This window comes from Erinaceus europaeus, chromosome 1, assembly GCF_950295315.1.
Source record: "Erinaceus europaeus chromosome 1, mEriEur2.1, whole genome shotgun sequence".
NCBI lineage: Eukaryota > Metazoa > Chordata > Mammalia > Eulipotyphla > Erinaceidae > Erinaceus > Erinaceus europaeus.
This window is the reverse complement of record NC_080162.1, coordinates 150,901,255-150,923,411: the sequence shown is the minus strand read 5'-3', so window position 1 is coordinate 150,923,411 and position 22,157 is coordinate 150,901,255. Positions and strand designations below refer to the sequence as shown.

At 47.8% G+C, this 22,157-nt stretch overlaps 1 protein-coding gene across 7 annotated transcripts in view; it reads left to right on the top strand.

Annotated features, from left to right (window-relative positions):
- The first annotated feature begins 295 nt into the window (after positions 1-295).
- MROH1 (maestro heat like repeat family member 1) overlaps positions 296-22,157 on the top strand; it is a 62,428-nt gene continuing 40,566 nt past the window's right edge. For 4 of the 7 annotated variants that reach the window (XM_016185166.2, XM_016185165.2, XM_060197492.1 and 1 more), the window contains exons 1-6: positions 528-655; positions 7,444-7,597; positions 8,274-8,419; positions 21,140-21,271; positions 21,679-21,841; positions 21,975-22,073. In XM_016185166.2, coding sequence (XP_016040652.1) covers positions 7,570-7,597; positions 8,274-8,419; positions 21,140-21,271; positions 21,679-21,841; positions 21,975-22,073 — 568 coding nt within the window. In that variant the 5' untranslated portion in view covers positions 528-655; positions 7,444-7,569. Of the gene's footprint in view, positions 347-517; positions 656-7,443; positions 7,598-8,273; positions 8,420-21,139; positions 21,272-21,678; positions 21,842-21,974; positions 22,074-22,157 lie in introns of those variants that run through there. The other 3 variants (XR_009551520.1, XM_060197501.1, XM_060197474.1) reach the window with 2 other exon arrangements.

Below are 22,157 nucleotides of genomic sequence, written 5' to 3'. Positions count from 1 at the left end.
GGAAATGGGAGCTCGCAATCGGCGGCTGCGCAGAACTGGCTGCGCGCGCCCAACTGTCTGGTGTCGCAGTCATCCGGCGCCTGGGGCGGGGTGGGGCGCGAGGCGGAGTCTGCGCACACCAGCGCGCAAAGATGTGGGCGGGCCGGAGAGAGGGATGTATATTCAACCAATGAGCCTAGCAGTCTTAAGGGGGCGGGACCAGACTGCGGCGCGCTGAGCCGTGGTTGGTCTGAAGGCATCGGGGGCGGGGTTTGTGCAAGGCACTGCCTACTCAGTGCGCGGACGGGCGGGGCGGGGCGGGGCGGGGCGGGGCTGTGAGTGGGCCGCGGAGGCGGCAGCTCCTCAGGTAAACGGTGGGTTGCCGGAGGCGGGCTTGCACGGGGAGACGCCCCCTTCTGGGGACCCAGGAGGGTAGGGTGCGCAGTCTTGGCTGGGTTGCACGAAAGCCGAGTCAGGGGCTGTCTCCCCAAGGTCACTGGACGGGCGCGGGGAGGGTCCGGGTCTCACGTGTGCCCAGCCCTGGTGGAGCGGGGTGAGCCGCGTCATAACCCGGAAGCCGGACGGGCACTTGGCAGCTCACGTCTTCCTCCCACTGGCGCGGGGTGCTCAGTTCCCCCCCAGGTGGGGGATTCGGGGTGTCCAGTCCTTTGCCCAGGTGGGGACTCGGAGTGCTTGCTTTCCCGTCTAGGTGTGGAGGGACTCGAGGGTCTGCCCAGGTGGGGTGCGGGATCTCCTGCGTTTTCTCGCCCAGAGTGACTTGGGGTGCCAGGTGCGGCGCCCTTTCCTCTGGGGTGTGTGTGTGTGTGTGTGTGTGTGTGTGTGTTCCCTATGTCCCCTAGTGCAAACCTTCAGAGAGTGTGTGTGTGTGTGTGTGTGTGTGTGTGTGTGTGTGTGTGTGTGTGATCCCTATGTCCCCTAGTGCAAACCTTCAGAGTCCCAAAGCTTCAAGGCCGCTTCGTCTTTTTGTTTTCTCTGGCGAGAAGGCCCCTGAGCAGGGCTCTGCTTTGCTGAGTGGGAGCCTTGCTAGACCTGAGTGCTGCGGGTTCAGCTGCAAAGACGTCAGGAAATGCAGCTTTCATCCTTGGGGAGCCCCAGGTGTAGACCAAGCTGCTTCAGCCCCTGATTCCTGCAGCGTCTTCTGCAATGCAGACCTCATGGGAGTCGGCTCTGGGTGCAGCTAGTTCCCTCTTTGCTCAAAGCTTCCTCTTGGCCTGGTCTGGCCTACCCAGCGGGGCGGGACTGACCCCTGTACCCCTTGTTGGGGTGGCGTCCAGGGGTTCGTCCTCCCTGCAGGTATAAGTTGCCATGTCTGTGGGGTGGAGGCTGGTTTTTTTCATGGACGGTCCTAGAGGCGGGGACCATTTTGGAGGGAGGTGGGGTAGTGAGTCAAGTGCAGGTGCAGGGAGGTGGTGGAGGAGTGGCAGGGGTGCTATTGAGTCCTGACCAAGATACCTGGTGCCAGGGAAAAGCTAGGGAGGTGGGCTAGGGGCTGGATTGGCTATGACTGGTACCAATCTAGAAGGTGGACCTACAGCCAGAACCAGGGGCCCAGGGTTCTGTCCCATCAGCATTCTGCTCTGGCAGTGGACCATCCTAGCTCTAGGGAGCAGATGTCTTTGGTCTGTGGAATGACCTAATTGAACTTGTTACCTTGAAAGTGATGGCAGGCCTGGCAAAATAGCTCACTTGGATAGTGTGCTGCTTTGTCTGAGACGTAGGTTGGAGCCCGGCCCACACCGCGCTGAAGAAAGCTTTGATGTTGTGATCTCTTTTACTGTCTCTGCCTTCTTTAGGTCTATCAAAAGAAAAAGAGAGAAATGATGTATAGGGGGCTCTGGCTTTGCAGGCCTGCAGGCATGTTTTCCACCCCCCAGGGCTATCCACCTGTGGAGGTGGGTTTGGATCAGGTGGTTCAGGTGGAGCCCCTGGCCTCCTGGCTTGTGCTCGTTCCTGCTTGCTGCTTGGAAAGGTGTCTATATTTGGCCTTCCCCAGGGGGAACTGGGGCCAGGTGAGCAACAGAGTGGGGCTGTCTTGTGATCTATGGCTCAGTACCCCTTCACTGTGTGGTTGGGGGCTACAGCTGCACCTGCTAGGCTCCTGCTTGGCTGTTGACTACTGGCCTTGATAAGGAAATGTGCTTTGTCCACTGGCTGACTCCTGGAACCCAGACATGGTTCCTACTGCTTATGACAGGAACTGGTTTTATTGGGATATTGGTGACTCTGGAAGCTGATTGGTTCACTTGTAGTTGTTACTACAACGGGGCACTGCTTAGCTCTAATTTATAGTGGTGCCTGGGGTTGAACCTGGGACCTCTAAGCCTCAACTCTGGACCTCTGTTGTGTAAACTGCTACACTGTTTTGCCTACTCTTGGTTCTTTCTTTGACTCCAGGCTTCAGACTCTTGAGTGGTGGGACATTCCTGGCCAGCACACAGCCCACCCTTTGGACAAGCTCCTGGTCTCCCTGGGCTGTGGTTCACCCACTAACTAGCCCCCAACCCCAGGCTCAGTGGGCTAGGCCCAGGGCTTCTGCCAGAACATGCCTTGTCAGGAGGCAGCTACACTGTGCTTATGAGCCCTTCAGTTTGGAACTTTTATAGGGGACCATGTGAGGTGGGCATTTACAAATGCAAGTGACTGGAGAGGATTTTTTTTTTTTCTTTACTAAGGCATTGCTCAGTTCTGACATATGGTGGTGCTGGGCATTGAACCTGGGACCTCCGAGCATCAGACATGATAGTCTTGTTAAATGTTCTGTGTTCTTTTGGAAAGAGTGTGTATTGCTAATGAGTGGAGTGTTATGTAAGTCCAGCTTGGGCTGTTAGTTGGCAGTGTTTAGGTTTTGTGTAATTTCTTTTATTTTTTAACTTTATTATTTATTTTTATTTATTTGTTTATTATTGGATAGAGACAGAAATTGTGAAGGGAGGGGGAGATAGAGAGGGAAAGATAGAGAGACACCTACAGCCCTACTTCACTCATGAAGCTTTTCCCCTGCAGGTGGGGACCAGAGGACTGTACCTGCATCCTTGCACACTGTAATGTGAGTGCTTAACTACGTGTGCCACTGCCTGGCCTCTGATTTGTCTATTTCTCCTTGTATTTTTATTTTGTGTTAGTGTGTTTTGAAGCTCTGTCACTGGGTGTATACATATTTAAGATTGTTATAGATCTGAAATCTACATATCTGATATTAATATAGTTACTCTAGATTCTTTTTTTATTATTAATTTTATTTTTGGGAGAGATGTAGAGAGAGACACACATAGAGAAACACCAGACCACTGCTCAGCTCTGACTTATGGTGGTGCAGGGGATTGAACTTGGGACTTAGGAGCCTCAGGCATGAGAGTCTGTTTGCATAACCATTATGCTGTCTCCCCTGCCCAGATTCTTTTATTTATTTTAACCAGAGCATTTCTCAGCTCTGGCTTATGGTGGTGCTGGGGGTTGAATCTGGGACTGTTGGGAACTCAAGCATGAAAGTCTTTTTACATAACAATTAAGCTATCTCCCCAGTCCATAAACTTTTTTAAACTACATTTATTTATTTTTGTATTGGATAGAGATAGCCAGAAATCGAGAGGGAAGGAGGTGATAGAGAGGGAGAGAGACAGAGAGACACCTGCAGCTGCTGCACCACTCACAGAGCTTTCCTCCTGCAAGTGGGGACCAGGGGCTTCGACCTGGGTCCTTGCCCACTGTAACATTTGCACTCAACCAGGTGCACTACCACCCAGTCCCCATAAAATATTTTTAGATGGAGAGAAATACAGAGAGTGATTTCCACTCTGATTATGGGAACAGATCTATTTTGGACCCCCGTGAACACCTTGGGTTCTATCTGCTTCACCCTTAGAGTGAGCCTTTCCTTGGACTTTTGAAGTTCCTTCTCAGACACAGCACTTTATTTGTTCTCTGTTGTTGTTGTAACAATCACCATATATCTAGTACCTTAAACAACATAAATTATTTTCTTCTCTTTTATTTCATAGGACAGAGAGAAATTGAGAGGGAGGAGATAGAGAGGATAAAAGAGAGACATCTGCAGTATTGCTTCACTTCTCATGACGTTTCCCCTGCACGTAGGAACTGGGGGGGTTTTAACCTGGGTCCTTGAGCACGGTAACATGTGCACTGAACTGAGTATGCCACTGTCCAGTCTATTATTATTATTACTATTATTATTATTTTAATGGTCTTTTAAAAATATTTTATTTATTATTGGATAGAGACAGAAATTGAAAGGGGAAGAAGAATAGAAAGGGAGAAAGACAGACACTGCAGCCCTGCTTCACCACTTGTGAAGCTTTCCCCCTATAGGGGGCTTGAACCTGCATCTCTGTGCACAGTAATGGGTGTACTTAACTAGATGAGCCACCACCTGGCTCCTGTATTTATTTATTTATTTTTAATATTTATTCCCTTTTGTTGCCCTTATTTTTTATTGTTGTTGTAGTTGTTGTTGATATCGTCGTTGTTGGATAGGACAGAGAGAAATGGAGAGAAGAGGGGGAGAGAAAGACAGACACCTGCAGACCTGTTTCACCGCTTGTGAAGTGACTCCCCTGCAGGTGGGGAGCCGGGGGGTCAAACTGGGATCCTTACGGTGGTCCTTGCACTTTGTGCCACTTGCACTTAACCCGCTTTGCTACCGCCAGACTATCTGTCTTTTTTTTTTTTTTAAGATTATTTATTGATTTATTTATTTGAGAGGTAGGAGGAGAGAAAGAAAGAAGCAGATATCACTCTGGTACATGTGCTGCCGGGGATTGAACTCATGCTTGAGAGTCTAATGTTTTATCCACTGCACTATCTCCCAGACCATCCTGTTATTATTTTTAATTTGACACTGAGAAAGGAATCCAGGGCCTCACAATGCTAAAGCCTCCCAGGCTCAATTTTCCTTCATCTGTTCTTCAGATAAGAGGAACAGAGAAGAGAGGCACTGTTCCACCATCCACGAAATTCCTTTGGTTCCATCCATAATGCTGCTGTGTTGTGCTGGGGCTCAAATGCAGGGTCTCAGACACAGTTAGGCACACATTCTTTCTAGGTTTTTTGTCGTCTGGTACCAAATTTCTGATCTTAAAGTTCATAGTCAGGGCCAGGGATATAGCTCAGTGATAAGACTACATGCTTTGCATGTATGTAGTCCTGGGTTCAAGTTCTAGCACCAAAACATACCAGTAATACGGAGTTAGGTGGTAGGTAGCGCAGCGGGTTAAGCACACGTGGTGCAAAGCGCAAGGACCAGCTTAAGGATCCTGGTTCATGCCCTCCGGTTCCCCACCTGCAGGGGAATCACTTCACAGGCGGTGAAGCAGGGCTGCAGGTGTCTATCTTTCTCTCTCCCTCTCTGTCTTCCCCTCCTCTCTCCATTTCTCTCTATTTCTCTCTGTCCTATCCAACAACGATGACATCAATAACTATAACAATAAAACAAACAAACAAACAAAAAAACAAGGGCAACAAAAGGGAATAAATAAATAAATATTTAAAAAAAAAAACAGTAATACAGCTCTTGCTCTGTTGTCTGCCATGTTCTCATGGGCCTGGGACCTGGCTGCTCCTTTCTGGGGCTATTTTAGGTTGTTGGCGGTGTGTGGTTCTCTGTGGCTGCAAGACCAAAGTCCCTGTTTTCTTGCTGGTTGTAAGCTCGAGGACATTCCCAGCCTCCGGAATTCATTACCTGCCCCCTTCCCCCATTCCTAGATTCTAAGATAACTCTCCCATTTTAAAAACCAGAAGAAGTAGGAGTCAGGCAGTAATGCACCGGGTTAAGCGCACATGGTGCAAAGCATAAGGACTGGCGTAAGGATCCTGGTTTGAGCCCCCAGCTCCCCACCTGCAGGGGAGTTGCTTCACAGACAATGAAGCAGGTCTGCAGGTGTCTGTCTTTCTCTCCCCTTCTCTGTCTTCTCCTCCTCTCTCCATTTCTCTCTGTCCTATCCAACAACGACAACATCAATAACAACAACAATGTAACATCCAGGGCAACAAAAGGGGGGAAGAAGCAAAAATTAAAAAAAGAAAAAAAAGCCCAGCAGAAATAGGGGAGTCCTTCCCATGCTTGACTTTCTCCTCCTTTGTCTCACCTCTCTGACCTCACTGTCAAAGGTCTTCTGCCTTTGAGGATAGATCATCTTACCCAAATAATCCTGGGTAACCACCTAAATCCACCTAGTAAATCCCTCTTACCATGTGAAGAGCCAAAACTCAGGCCCATGGGCCTTTGGGTGATTGGTTGCATGCCCCGAACCCCTGAACTCTTCCCTGCATGTCTGGTCTCAGCTTCCTAGAGGCCACTGGCTGGTGTAGGGAGTTTGTGACCTCTCAGCCTCTCAGTGTCCTACTCCACAGACAGGTTAGGCAGGAGGGCATGGATACATCTTGAGGAAAGTTCTTCACCCAGTGTTAATCAGTTAGCCAGCCAAGTGACCAGGGTCTCTCTGGCAGGTCTGCAGACTTCTCAGGTGCCACAGCCTGCAGTCCCCTGCCTCCCCTGGCTGGGTGTTTCCCATGCTGTCCCAATCTGGGGTCTTCACCTCTTCACATGGTGCACTATCAGGTAGCCATTGGGGGCATTTTCTGCCTTCCTTACCCTGGGAGATCTTGTTTTTGTTGGAAGGAAACTTTCCAGACCTACCATCTGTGCTTGCTTTACTTTGTGGGCTAAAAAGCTGTACTTGGCAAGAGAGCATTCCAAACTTGTTTAAAAAATTATTTATTTTCCCTTTTGTTGCCCTTGTTGTTTTTTTATTGTTGTTGTAGTTATTGATGTCATCATTGTTGTTGGATAGAACTGAGAGAAATGGAGAGAGGAGGGGAAGACAGAGAGGGGGAGAGAAAAATAGACACCTGCAGACCTGCTTCACCGCCTCTGAAGCGACTCCCCTGCAGGTGGGGAGCTTTGCCATGTACACAATCCAGGTTCGAGCCTGGCCCCTAAACACATTGAAGGAAGCTTTAGTGTTGTGGTCTTTTTTACTCTCTCTACTAATATGTCTCTAAAGAAAATAAATAAATAAAAATAAAATAAGTAAATAAACTGTGTGTCTTTCCTGTCATTTCATTAGGATTTTGAGGTCAGCCTGCTCCCGTGATCCTGTGTTCTGACATAGTTTTAGTCCCAGCTCTGTGAGCGTACACCTACCTGCCAGGGAGCTCACACCTCTCTCCTTCATGGCCTCCACCCCCATATAACAGGTTTCCAGGGAACAAGTGAGCAGTGGTCTTGAGTGTTGCAGTGCTGTGGCTACCTGGTCACTCAGGTCCCTGCAGAGCCTGCAGCTGACTTTGAGGTGGACACTCGCATGTTTGATGGATTTTGCAAATGAGTCTCAGATCCCTGGCCTCACCTCTGCACTGAGTCTAGTTTTGGCTGCCGGAGACCACAGGCTGGTGCAGACGGGCCTCACACCTGCCCTTTCTTCACAGGGAGGGATGCTGTAGGTGGAAGACGTGACCACACCTGCCTCAACCACCAGGGGCCACTGTGACCAGCACCTCCTGGGAAGAAACTGTCCATGTTTACCTTGGGCAGGGGAGTCTGAAACCACAGCAATGTCTGGGTCCGAGTCCTACATCAAGAGTGAGTGCTCAGGGTGGGTGGGCTGGTGCTGGGGCCTGGCTTCTGGAGCAGTGCAGTCACCTGTGAGTTTAGGGCCCAGGTGAGCATGGTGACAAGTACATATGGTCTGAGGGAACACCCCTGCATTCTCTAAGCTTTCATTCTGAACAAAAGAATGAGGTATTGCCTGTGCAAGTGCTGAAACGGAGGCCCTGTTCCTCGCAGGCTCAGTCTGGCATGGGGGCTGTGTGCTCCATGGGAGGGACCTGGTGACCACTCTGTCCCTATGTCCCAGGATAGCTTGCAGGACTCTACACACCACTGAGTTGATGTGTTGAGGATGCCAGGTCCTGTCTCCAGGGCAGGGCAGGCAGGGTGAGGATATAGCAGTGAGGACTCCACAGTAGTCTGCAGCTCATGCTGTCTGTGCTGTGGGCAGGAGACCAGGAGCAGACAGCCTGGAACATGGGGTTGGGTGCCCGTGGTCAGGAGTGTCCTTAGCAGATGGCCAGGTCTCCCACAGAAACCTTAGCAAGTGATGTCAGGAGCTGATGGCACAGGTGCCTAAGGGGACAGGTCGGAACTCACTGGGTCATGCCACCTCCTCCAGCCCAGGGCATGAGTCTTAGAGGTGCTGCGGGTGGTGACTGTGGAGGGTTGGCACAGTCCCCTCACCCCCTGGGCTTTGTCACTGCAGAGCTGTCTACCATCCTGCTGGACGCCGTCACCGATAAGGACCCTCTGGTGCAGGATCAGGTTTGCAGTGCTTTGGGCACCCTCGGGGAGTCACAGCCAGAGGAGACGCTCCGTGCCTGTGAGGAGTACCTGCGGCAGCATGAGAAGGTACCTCCGCACTGGGCAGAGGTTGCAGGGTTGTGGGGGCCAGGACAGGTGGCCTGCCTTTTCTCGGGGCCTATGGGAGGGTCCCTTCCCAGCCTAGCTCAGTGCAAACTGGGCTCAGTCCTGTCACCCCTTCATCCACTGGCTAGAGACTAGGTACTCTCATAGAATCTGTGCTGTTGGTCTGCCCCAGAGAAGGGCCCCCTTCATGGCCCCGGATGAGGTACCCTGCCCAGCCCTGCAGAGATACTGGATACTAGTCCATTCAGGGGGCTGGGGTGGGGAGACCTGAATAGCACCACCCCTCTACCCCTGTCCTGCCCTCCTGGGTACTGGCTCTGTGTACTCCCTCCACCATATACAACTCCTGTTGTCATTGTCCTTGCACCTTCTGAGTTTCCCTCTGTGGGGATAGGCCCCTTCTGAGCAGGGGAGAGAGCTCCTGGAGTCTCAAGCATATTTGCCTTTTGTTTATTTGGTATGTTGATGTATAAAAAATGATCTGATCTCTTTGCAACATGACTATTTCTCAACTGCCAACTTGGGGAAAGTTGCCCAGTCTGGCTGTAGCCCTGTGACATCTGGGAGTGACTCTGCCCTGTCTCCCCTCAGTCCTCATTGTTCTTAGCCTTCACTCATTGCTGACCTGCTGGGACTGGATGGGGGCCATTCGGGTCTGTGTCTGGGTAGTGCCCTGATGGCGTGGGTGCTAAGTTTGCTTGGTGCGGCTTCCATACCATTTGTGCTGGGTGCTGGGGCATCTCCTGTGGTGACCAGAAAGTCCCACCATGCTGACACCAGAAACCAGGGTCTGATTGTTAGAGTTAGGGATGCCTTGCTCTTTGAGGAAGTGGCCACAGAATCCCACAAATGGTTAAAAGAAATTTATTATTGCTAGTGACTCAGGAAAATAGAAGGTGCTTCATGCTTCTCATTTCTGGGTTCATTTATGATTTTATATTATTATTAACTCTGTCAGTTATGTCTGCATAATTTCACCACTTCTGTTGTTTGCTTGTTTGTCATCTCTGAGACCTCACTGCTTTGGGCTGACTTTTTCATACATATGGAGAGAGAGAGAGAGAGAGAGAGAGAGAGAGAGTAAGGGAAAGACACCATGGCAGTAAAGCTTATCCAGTTCTATGTGAGCCAGGCTCAAACCTGGGTCCCATGCATGAATATTGTGCTGTTACCAGGCTAGTATGCTGCCTCCCTCACTTTAAGAGAGAGGCAGAGAGAGAGGGCCAGAAGTGGTGTTGTGCAAGGGCCCAGGCTCAAGACCTTGATTTCCACCTGCAGGGGGAAAGCTTCATGAGCAGCTGAAGCAGTGCTACAGGTATCTCTCTCCCTTCTTCCCTCCCTCCATATCTCTCCATTCTTTATATATTTCTTTTTTATTTTTATTTATTTGTTTATTATTGGATAGTAGAGATGGAGAGAAATTGAGAGGGGAGAGGGAGATAGAAAGGGAGAGAGACAGAGAGACACCTGCAGCCCTGCTTCAATGCTCGTGAAGATTTACCCCCGTAGGTGGGAATCTTTATATATTTCTCTATCTCTACCAAATAAATGAAATACTTTTTTCAAAAAAATATTTTATTTATTTGTTCATGAGAAATGATAGGAGAGAGAGAGAGAAAGAACCAGACATCACTCTGGTACATGTGCTGCTGGGGATTGAACTTGGGACCTCATGCTTGAGAGTCCAAAGCCTTATCCAATGCACCACCTCCTGGGCCACAATAAAATAGTTTTTAAAGCTTACAACATCAACATATATATAAAAAAGGAAAGACATTACAGCACCGAAGCTTCCTTCAATGCAGTGGGGGCTGGGCTTGTAGCTGGGCTGCACACATGGCAAAGCAGAGCACTAGCCAAGTGAGCTTTTTCACTGGCCTTTTCCCTTTCTCCCTCTCCCTCTGAAAGAAGGGTGAGAGAGAAGTCAAGCATGGGGGAAATAGCATAATGGTTATACAAAAGACTTTAATGCCTGAGACTCTGATTTCCCAGGTTCAGCTCCTTGTACCACCATAAATAAGAATTGAGCAGTACTCTGGAAGAGAGAGAGAGAGAGAGAGAGAGAGAGAGAGGAACAGAGACACTACAGTATTGATTCACTGCTTTTGAAGCTTCCCTATTACATGGTGTAAATACTATGTGGTGGCTGGGGACTTGAACCTGGGTCCTGGGGCATAATAAATTATGTGCTCTACTAGGTAAGCTAGCTCCTAGACTTTCATTCATGATTTTAAAGATGTATTTATTTACTTGAGAGAGAGAGACAGAGAGAGAGAGAGAGAGAGAGAGAGAGGAGCCAGAGTATCACTCAGCGCTCCTCTGTTCTGGCCTATGATGGTGCTGGGGATTTTACCTGGAACTTCAGAGCCTTAGGCTTGAGAGTCCTTTTGGATGACCATTATGCTTTTTCTCTAGCACTAATTTTATTCCTTTTAAATAGACATTTTGGTTCCTTTAACTTTTTTAAAAACTTTTTTCTTTTATTTTTTAAATTATATTTATTCGTTTATTTTTTAAACTTTTTAACACATTTATTTATTTTCCCTTTTTGTTGCCATGTTGTTTTATTGTTGTTGTTATTAATGTCGTCGTTTTTGGATAGGACAGAGAGAAATGGAGAGAGGAGGGGAAGACAGAGAGAGGGAGAGAAAGATAGACACTTGCAGACCTGCTTCACCACCTGTGAAGCCACTCCCCTGCAGGTGGGGAGCCGGGGACTTGAACTGGGATCCTTATGCTGGTCCTTGTGCTTTATGCCACGTGTGCTTAACCTGCTACACTGCCGCCCAACTTCCTATTAATTTATTTTTATTACTACCAGGGTTATCACTGGGGCTCCGTGTTTGCATGACAAATCCACCTCTCTTAGCAGCCATTCCCCTTACCCCCTTTTTTCTCTTTCTATTTGTATTTGACAGCACAGGGAGAAATTGAGAATGTAGGGGTAGACAGCGAGGGAGAGAAGACGACAGACACCTGTGGCCAGGTGGTGGCACACCTGGTTATGCACACACACATTACAGTGCAAAGACCCAGGTTCAGGCTTCTAGTCCCCACCTGCAGTGGGATAGCTTCACATGTGGCGAGGTAGAGCTGCTGGTGTCCCCTCTTCTCTGTCTCCCCTCCCCCTCAATTTCTCTCTGTTATAGCCAGTAATAAATAAATAAAATGAGAAAGGGAAAAAAAGATTTCTGCAGACCTACTTCATTACTCATTAAGTATCCCCCTATAGGTGGGGGCCAGGGGCTTGAATCTGGGTGCATTTAACTGGGTGTGCCACAGCCCAGCCCCCTTAACTAAATTTTTTAAAAAATGTTTTATTATAAAAAGGATACATTGACTAAACCATAGGATAAGAGGAGTACAACTCCACACAATTCCTACCACCAGAACTCTGTATTCCATCCCCTCCCCTGATAGCTTTCTTATTCTTTAACCCTCTGGGAATATGGACCCAAGGTCATTGTGGGATGCAGAAGGTTGAAGCGCTGGCTTCTGTAATTTTTTCCCCGCTGAACATGGGCATTGACAGGTCTATCCATACTCCCAGCCTGTCTCTCTCTTTCCCTAGTGGGGAAGGGCTCTAGGGAAGCGGAGCTCCAGGACACATTGGTGGAGCTGTCTGTCCAGGGAAGTCTGGTCGGCATCATGCTAGCATCTGGAACCTGGTGGCTGAAAAGAGAATTAACATACAAAGCCAAACAAATTTTTGAACAGTCATGGACCTAAAGGCTGGAGTAGTGCAGATGAAGAGTTGGGGGGGGGGGTTTCCTCCATTTTGTAGATAGCTAGTAGGCATATTTTAGTTATATTCCAAAGGGCCTATGGCTATACTAGTGTTTTTGTTTGTTTGTTTTGTTTTGTTTTTTCCTTCTTCTCCTTTTTCCCCCTGAGCCTGAAGTCTGATATGCAAGTGGATCCAAGTTATTGTCTGGGGAGATGATGTCATGGCTGGAAAAAAGACCAGAAATCTGGATCAGGGAAGAGAGTAGCTCCCTAATATGGGAAAGGGGTATAAATGTTGTTGACTGTAAACCCCATTGATTTGATGTGATCTGGGGCCCATATTCAGCTTAGGAGCCTTTGTGACCTCTGCATCCCTGTAGATCTGAGCTCACATTCTGTGGTCATGAGTAGGAATATTCCAAGCTGCCCCAATATTGCTTCAGGTGTAGCATAGAGTCTGTTGTCTATACTCCCTTCGGAGGATGGAACATTCTCTACTGTTGTTGATCCAAGTTGAGGGCAAGGTCCTATGGGGGCCCACAAAAGGGTCTATTGGTTGTTCCTGATAGAAATGACCAGTAACAATGGAGAAAGGGATTTATTCAAGGTATAGGCCCATCATGTCTGTTTGGGAATTTCAGGACTCCCATATTAGGGCAACTGAAAAATTTTTTTAAAGAACCCTTTTCTTCATATTTGCCTATTTATAGTAGCTGCAAGTTAGTGGGAAGTTGTATCAAGTCCATCACAGGCAGGGTAGACTCAGGGACAAACAGACCCTATACTTGTGAAGGAGCCACCACTTCTCTTACAGGTCTGGAGGCTGAGTGTCTAAGAGCAAGGTGCCAACTGATATGCTGTCCCGAGAGGCACACTTCCCTGGGCAAGGCCACCTGCTCCCTGCCCTCAAATGGCAGAAGGGATAGGGGCCTCTTCTCTATAGTCATCTGAAACTGCAAAAGCTGTTAAAGGCCTATGCCAGGAGAGGCTCTAGCCCTGCAGAAGGAAAATCAGAAGGTACAGGTGAACCTCCAACACCAGGAGCTACAGGGTCAAAAGGCGTGGAGCCAGGACCTACCATGAGGGTGCCCTTTCTGATCTAGCATCTCTCAAACACATTGTAAGAAGTAGAATTGGTTCCCAGATCACAGAAAGAATAGTAGACCTGAACATCAGGAAATAGATTAGCACTTGGTACTTTTTTATATTCAAACTGAGACTGGAGTAGAGTGGACTAAATTGTCCTACTGGGGGCAAAATGTCAAGTCTACTTAAGTAACCTGCTTTTGCACACCCACATCAGGGCCTTAGAGACTAGTCATCACATACACTGGGATCACATGGTGGCCATGTGACCTAGAGTCACATGCAGCTAATCTGGTCATCCATTTAATTTCATTGAGCAGACAAGCTCAGTTTTGGGAATTCCCGAAACAGTACATGGTCAAGTGACTTCACAAGGGTGCCAAGACCATGTAGTGGGGAAAGACAAGCCTTCTGAATAGGTAGTACTAGGTCACCCACATAGCCTTTACAAATGACTAAAGTTGGATCAGTGACCTAAACCTAAGCCCCCAAATGATAAAAATTATAAAGGAAAAGCAGGAAGTAAAAGCTTCATGAAAGTGGCTTTGGTGGTGATATATGTGTGTATGCGTGTGTGTGTGTGTGTGTGTGTGTGTGTGTTTAACCCTGTGACTATACAGTTGTTGTTTGTTTTTTTTTTTTAGCTCAGCTCTGGTTTATGGTGGTATGGGGAATTGAATCTGGGACTTAGGAACCTCAGGCATGAGAGTCACTTTGCATAACCATTATGCTATCTACCCCTACCCTGGTGGTGATTTCATGGATACCATGGATAAATTTTAAGTTTTGGGGGGCCAGGTGGGAGCACAGCACACATGGCACAAAGCGCAAGGACCGGCGTAAGGATCTCTGTTCGAGCCCCCAGCTCCCTACCTGCAGGGGTAGGTCACTTCATGGGCAGTGAAGCAGGTCTGCAGGTGTCTATATTTCTCTCCCCCTCTCTATCCTCCCCTCCTCTCTCCATTTCTCTCTGTTCTATCCGACAACAACAGCTATAGCAACAATAATAATAACAACAACAAGGACAACAAAATGGGAATAGTGGCCTCCAGAAGCCGTGAATTCATAGTGCAGGCACCAAGCCCCAGCGATAACCCTGAAGACAAAAAAAAAAAAAGAAAGTTTTTTGCATTAAAAGACTCTCCAAAGTAGCGCAGTGGGTTAAGCGCACTTGGCACAAAGCTCAAGGACCTACAGAAGGATTCCGGTTCCAGCCCCCAGCTCCCTACCTGGAGGGGAGTCGCTTGTGAAACAGGTTTGCAGGTGTCTGTCTTTCTCTCCCCCTCTCTGTCTTCTCCCCCCTCCATTTCTCTCTGTCCTATCCAATAATAATGACATCAATAACAATAATAATAACCACAACAATGGTAAAACAACTAGGGTAACAAAAGGGAAAAAATGGCCTCCAGGAGCAGTGGATTCGTGGTACAGGTACCGAGCCCTGGCAATAACCCTGGAGGCAAAAAAAAAAAAAAATTCTCCATAGGGGTTCGGGCGTTAATGCAGCAGGTTAAGCATAGGTGGTGTGAAGTGTAAGGACTGGTCTAAGAATTCTGGTTCAAGCCCCCGGCTCCTTACTTGCAGGGGAGTCGCTTCACAGGCAGTGAAGCAGGTCTGCAGGTGTCTATCTTTCTCTCCCCCTCTCTGTCTTCCCCTCCTCTCTCCTTTCTCTCTGTCCTATCCAACAACAACATCAATAACAACAACAATAACTACAACAATAAAACAAGGACAACAAAAAGGAATAAATAAATAAATATTTTTTAAAAAGAAGGTGAAACAGTTCTGCAGATGTCTCTCTCTCCCCTTCTCTGTCTTCCTCTCCTCTCTCCATTTCTCTCTGTCCTATCCAAGAACAATGACATCAACATCATAGCCTAATGGTCATGCAAAGAGACACTTGTGCCTGAGGCTCCAAAGTCCCAAGTTCAATCCCCCACACCACCATAAGCCAGAGCTGAGCAGTGCTCTGGTAAAAAACAAACAAAAAAAGACTCTCCATAGGCTGGGAGAAGAGTAGAGTCAGTAGAGCAGCCACCTTGCTGTACCTGGGTTTGAACTCTACACCACGTGGAGGCATTGTGACAGCAAGGGAACTCCATGGACAGTGGAGCAGCGCTGTGGTGTCATCTGTTTTTATCTTTCCCTCTCTCCTCTTGCTAAAATAATAATAATGAGTAAGAAATTGTAAGAGGAGGCAGCTCAGTGCATTCTCACAAGCACAAGGTCCTGGACTCTACTCTCTAGCACTGCATGAAAAAGACAGTGAAAAGAAAGCCCATGGGATAGGAGAGATTTGCCAACCCTATATCTGATAGTGGATTAATGTAAGAATCTTTAACGAAGGCGTCTGGTGGTAGCGCAGCGGATTAAGCACCCGTGGTGCAAAGTGCAAGGACCAGCTAAGGATCCCAGTTGGAGCCCCTGGCTCCCCACCTGCAGGGGAGTCACTTCACAAGTGGTGAAGCAGGTCTGTAGGTGTCTTTCTATCCCCGTCTCTGTCTTTCCCTCCTCTCTCCACTTCTCTCTGTCCTATCCAACAATGATGTCATCAATAACAACAATAACTACAACAATTAAAAAATAACAAGGGCAACAAAAGGGACAATAAATAAATAAATGTTCTTTAAAATCTTTAAAAAAATGGGAGTCAGGCGGTAGTGCAACGGGTTAAGCGCATGTGGTTAACGGGTTAAGCACAAGGACCTGTGTAAGGATCCTGGTTCAAGTCCCCGGCCCCCCACCTGCAGGGGAGTCGCTTCACAGGCAGTGAAACAGGTCTGCAGGTGTCTGTCTTTCTCTCCCCCCCTCTTTCTTCCCCTGCTCTCTCCATTTCTCTCTGTCCTAACAACAACGATATCAATAACAACAATAATAATAACTACAACAATAAAAAAACAAGGGCAACAAAAGGGATAATAAATAAATTTAAAAATATTAAAAAAAAGAGTTGTAAAGCTCCAGCAGTGACAAAAAAATACTGCTCGACATTACTAATTGTCAGGAGAATATAAATCAAAATGAGATGTCCCCTCACACTTACTAGAATGGTTTCTGTCTTTAAAAAAGAAATAAAAATAACAAATGTTGGCAAAGATATGGGAAAGTTGAGGATTGGATCTCTGCTGCACTATTGGTGGGAATGGAGAATGATGCAGCTGCTGTGGAAAACATTGTAGAGGTTCTTCAGCAAAATAAAAATAGAACTGCATGTGACCCAGTGATCCCACTTGTGGGTGTGTCTCCAGGGCCCTGGCTGTGCTCATCAGTCACAAAAACAACAGGGACTCAGCCTGGATCCTTGGATGAAGAAGCAAAATGTGGCCCATCCACATGATGGAATGCTGGAACATTGTTCAGTCTTACGGAAAAAATGGAGAAAATCCTGGTACATGCTACAAAATGGACAGACATTGAGGACATAATGCTGAGCTACATAAACCAGTCACAGCAAAACCATTCACTTCACATTTTTTTTTAATTTTTATTTTTTTATATTTATTTTCCCTTTTATTGCCCTTGTTTTTCATTGTTGTTGTAGCTATTATTGTTATTGTTGTTGATGTCGTCATTGTTAGATAGGACAGAGAGAAATGGAGAGAGATGGGGAAGACAGAGAAGGAGAGAGAAAGATAGACACCTGCAGACCTGCTTCACCATCTGTGAAGCGACTCCCCTGCAGGTGGGGAGCTGGGGGCTCAAACTGGGATCTTTATGCAGGTCCTTGTGCTTTGTGCCATGTGTGCTTAACCCGCTGCGCTACCGCCCGACTCCTAATTCACTTATTTTTTTAAATAACTATTTAAAAAAAAATTTATTGCCACCAGGGTTATCTCGGGGGCTTAATGTCAGCACTATGCATCCACCATTCCTGGTAGCCTTTTTTTTTTTTTCTCCTTTTTCTTTTCTTTCTGTTTTTACCTGACAAGATAGAGAAAAATTGAGAGGGGAGGGGAGATAAGTTTAGAAGAAAAACACCTGTAGACCTGCTTCATTGTTTATGAAGCGTCCCTCCCTGCAGGTGGGGCATGGGGGCTCGAACCCAGGTCCTTGCACATGGATATGTACATTTATCTGGGTGTGCCAACACCTGGCCCCCAATAACATAATTTATGTTTGAGGGGTGGGCGAGATAATATAAAGGTTATGCAACTAGACTTTTATGCTTCCAGGTTCAATCCCACACACTACCATAAACCAGAGCTGAGCAGTACTCTGCCAAAATATATATGCTTAATTTTATTTTAATGAGAGATACAGAGAGAAAGATCAGAACGCTGTTTGGCTCTGGTTTATGGTGGTTCTGGGGAGTGAAATCAAGACCTGGGAGCCTCAGGAATAAAAGTCTCTTATATAAATATTATGCTGTCTCCCAAGCCCAAGACTCTTCACTTACAATTTCATTCCAGTGAGATACTCAGGGTGGTCATGGTCACAATGACAAAGTGGATGGTGTTACCAGGGCAGATGGGGTGTAGGGATAGTTTCTATTTTGTAAGATGAAAGGTCTTGAGGGTTGGGCCAGGGGGATAACAGTGGTTATATTGCAGACTTTCATGCCTGAGGCTCTGATGTCCCAGGTTCAATCCCCAGCACCACCATCAACCAGAGCTGAGCAGTGCCTTGGGAATGGAAAGGAGAGTTCTGAATGTGGATGGCAGTCATTGTTGCACAGTGGTGTGAAAACACTTAATGCCACTGAGCTGTGCACTTGAATATGGTTAAGACAGTAAATTCTATGTATTTTATATTTATGTGCCTTTTTTCTTTTAAATCTATTAACACTAATTATTAACACTAGGGAGAGGGCTGCAAGATAGCACACCTGGATAATGTGTCTGCTTTGTCATGAATGCAACCCTGGTTTAAGCCTAGCCTCCACTACACTGGAAGCTTTGCTGCCATGGTGTCTTTCTTTCTCTCCCTCTCCCCTCTGTCTCTTTTTCTGAAGAGTTTGTCCTGGACTGGTGAAGCCTTGGCTATGACAAAAGCAAAACAAAATGCTAGAAAGAGAAGAGAGAACCAGGGTTTCACTTTCATAAATGCAGTGCCAGGGATGAAACTTGGAACCTCATGCACTTTGGCCCAAAACTCTAGCCACTATGCCACCTTCTGGACTGCAGTTTTATGTATTTCAATATACTGGAGAAGTGGCTCAGGAGCTAAATTTATTATTTAGGGCTTATTTTATTGTATTTCACCAGAGCACAGCTCAATTCTGGCTGATGGTGGTGCTGGGGATTGAACCTGGGACCTTTGGTGACTCAGGCATGAAAATATTTTTGCATAACCATTATGCTGTCTACCTAGCCTATATTTCAGTAGAGAGAAAGAGAGAGAGAAGAGCTGAGGCAGAGAGAGAGAGAGAGAGAGAGAGAGAGAGAGAGAGAGAGAGAGCACTTACCTGGAAGGATGTATTCCTTGCCAGATTTGAGCCTGGTACCACATGGGAGGTTTCATGGGGGAGGGGAAGCTCCAAGGATCTGGTTTCTTTCTCTTCTGAATGAAAAAAAAAAAAAAACCTGGGGGAGGGGGGTGAAATCCTGCTTGCACAGGACCTTGCTTAAAAAAATAAATAAAAAGGTTGGACGGTAGTGCAGTAGGTTAAGCGCACGTGGCACAAAGTGCAAGGACCAGCGTGAAGATGCCAGTTCAAGCCCCTGGCTCCCCACCTGCAGGGGAGTCAGTTCACAGGTGGTGAAGCAGGTCTGCAGGTGTCTGTCTTTCTCTCCCCATCTCTGTCTTCCTCTCCTCTCTCCATTTCTTTCTGTCCTATCCAACAACAAGGACATCAATAACAACAATAATAACTACAACAATAAAAAAAACAAGGCAACAAAAGGGAATAAATAAATATTTTTAAATTTTTTTAAAGATTTCCTTTTAAAAATAAATAAAGGAAAAGAGAGAGAGGGGAACTTTGAAGGATCCCATCAGTTGGACACTTCTCTTCCCAGATATAGTTATGCATTTTTACAAAAGAGTATTGTTACCATGCTCACTGTCCTTGAAGGGTACACCTGAGTGGGAGGAAGGGCTGGGCTTTAGACACTGAATGCTTAACACCATAGTTAGGACAAGTTCATCTGGGTTCTGGAGCTGGGGTAATACACACTTAGGTGGCTTTTCAAAGAGGATCTGGAGTCCTCTGACCTTTTTTAAGATAGTGCATTTTTCTCATGGGCATTTTGGTTTCCAGTTACACAACTCGAGACCCCTGAGCAGTGTCACATAGCACTGAAGAATGGGACCAGAGCAGGCCCACAGAACTTACTCTAGGAACGCCATGCCTCCCTCTTGCTTGGGGGAGATATATATATGTATATATATATATATAACACCCCTATCCTTATAAGGCCCTGATGCATGAGAAAATAAAGAAAAAGCAACTAAAAATGGTGATTGGTGTGACTTGAAATGTACTGTTCAGAGGGCATTGTGACTGCAGGAGAATAGTGGGCCAGGTGACACATACAAGCTGCACCCTGCACCCTGCCCCTCAGTTCTTACCTCAAGAAGCATGTGCTCCTGGTATGGACACTGGGGCGGCTGACTCACGTCTGCAGGGTGAACAGGGAGGGCTTCCAAAAGATCATACCCTCAGGCTTCCTCTGCTTCTCCACTACCTGGGCACCTACTATGTATACCCCTAGGCTGAACCCTGTCTGTATGGTCCATTCAGAGTGGAGTCCTCAGGGTGAGGCAAGACATTTTTGAATTTTTTTTTTTGTATTTTATTATTGGATAGCAACAGCAAGAAATTGAGAGGAACAGGGAAATAGAGAGGGAGAGAGACAGAGAGACACCTATAGCCCTGTTTCACCACTCATGAAGCTTTCCCTCTGCAGGTGGGGACCAGGGGCTTGTACCCAGGTCCTTGTGCACTGTAATGTGTGTGCTTAACCAGGTGCGCCACTGCCTGGCCCCAAGGCAAGACATTCTTTCCTGGCCCCTCACTTCCAGTCTCCATGCCCACTAAGCACCCCTTGACAGTGACACCTTCCCCAGGTACTCAGCTCATTTCAAGTCTGCACCCTATTTTTATTTATTTATGAGAAAGATAGGAGGAGAGAGAAAGAACCAGACATCACTCTGGTACATGTGCTGCCAGGGATTGAACTCAGGACCTCATACTTGAGAATCCTATGCTTTATCCACTGTGCCACCTCCTGGACCACTTTATTTGTTTTCCCTTTTGTTGCCCTTGTTGTTTTTTATTGTTGTAGTTATTATTGTTGTTGTTATTGCTGTCGTTGTCATTGTTGGATAAGACAGAGAAATGGAGAGAGGAGGGGAAAACAGAGAGGGGGAGAGAAAGACAGACACCTGCAGACCTGCTTCACCGCCTGTGAAGCCACCCCTCTGCAGGTGGGGAGCTGGGAGCTCGAACTGGGATCCTTACACCCATCCTTGCGCTTTGCACCACCTGCACCTAACCCACTGTGCTACCACCTGACTCCCTGCACCCTATTTTCTATATTGACCCCTACCTGTTTCTGCAAACCAACTACTATGCCCTCCATTACCAGGGCTCTCGCCTGTCAGAGTTGCTCAGTTGGGAGGTACTGGTGGGGGCTATGCAGGTGGCAGAGCCCCAAGAGCAAGCAGAATAGCTGGGTTGTGGTATCTGTGGGACCCAAGTGCTGTCCTCACATTACATCTTTGGAGACCTGGTCAGCTCATGGCTCAGGGAGCCAGCAACAGACAGTGAGCCTTCTGACTAGAGACTGGTGGGTGCAGGGAGGGCCTGTTGTTAGAACTCCCCACTCATGCCCTCATGGGAGCTTTCCAGTGGGTTCTGGCAAGTGGCTGGCCCATGCCTTCAATGCATCACTGCTAGAGCATATTGTCCTCCACACAAGGCTCATGTCCCCTGTTCTCTGTCCTCAGCTGGCACATCCCTACCGCACGATGATCCTGAGGGCCATGGAGACGGTTGTGAGCAGCCACATCGACAAGTTGGACAAGGACACAGCCAGGGCCATCATCTTCCTAGCCTCCAATGAGATGACCAGGGTGAAGGTACACAGCATATCCCCTCCCCCTCAGCTCGGCTGAGGGCGTGGGGATATGCCGTGATTTCAGAGGTAGAAATGGGAGTAGGGGGTGAATTCTAAAATTCTGCAAACCATTATGGGTACCCTGGGGCCAGCTCCCCCATGCTTGGTGCACCCTGCACCCAGCATCCTTGGCAGAGCTTCCTCCCTTTCCAGCAGGCAATGGGTGCTTGGCAGGAACCCTGATTGGTGTGGGAGGTTGGGATGGGGGAGAAAATGAGGTTTCTGACAGGTGCTGCCTGGGAGCCTGGAAACAAAGCATTGACCCCAGTCCATTCTGTTAAGGACACATATCTTGCTGTCCTCAGGGATTTTGGGCTGAGGCCCCAGTGCACTGGGGGCCAGTGAGTCACTTGAGGGTTTTGGACACAGGAACTGGTGACTGACTGGCAGCAGGCTGCCAGCAGTGTCCTGGTGGCTGTGGGGAAGCGCTTCATTTGCCCAGTGATGGAGGAGATGCTGACCAAGTTCCAACCCGGCCTCCTGCCCCACCCTTTCATTGTTCAGACCTTGGCCAACCTCTCCATCTCCAACGGTGTGTGGTAGCTGGGCCCTGGCTCCCCCTGTAGTGTGTTTGGCAGAGCTGCTAAGCTTGGTGTCTCCTGCCAGACCATGAGGGTGGACGGGTGCATGGCAGGGCCTCTGTGACAACCCCCCCCCCCTTGCAGTGTTTGGCATGGTGCCCTTCCTGACATCCATCCTCAGCACCATGCTGCCCATGCTGAGCCTGGCCAAGCACGACTCCATGCGGGTGGTGTTCTGCTGCGGTAAGACAGGCTGGACCAGGCAGTACCTGCCCTTAGCCTTGGCCTTTTGGGTGGAGGGGTACTTCATGGGACTGTAGGAGACAG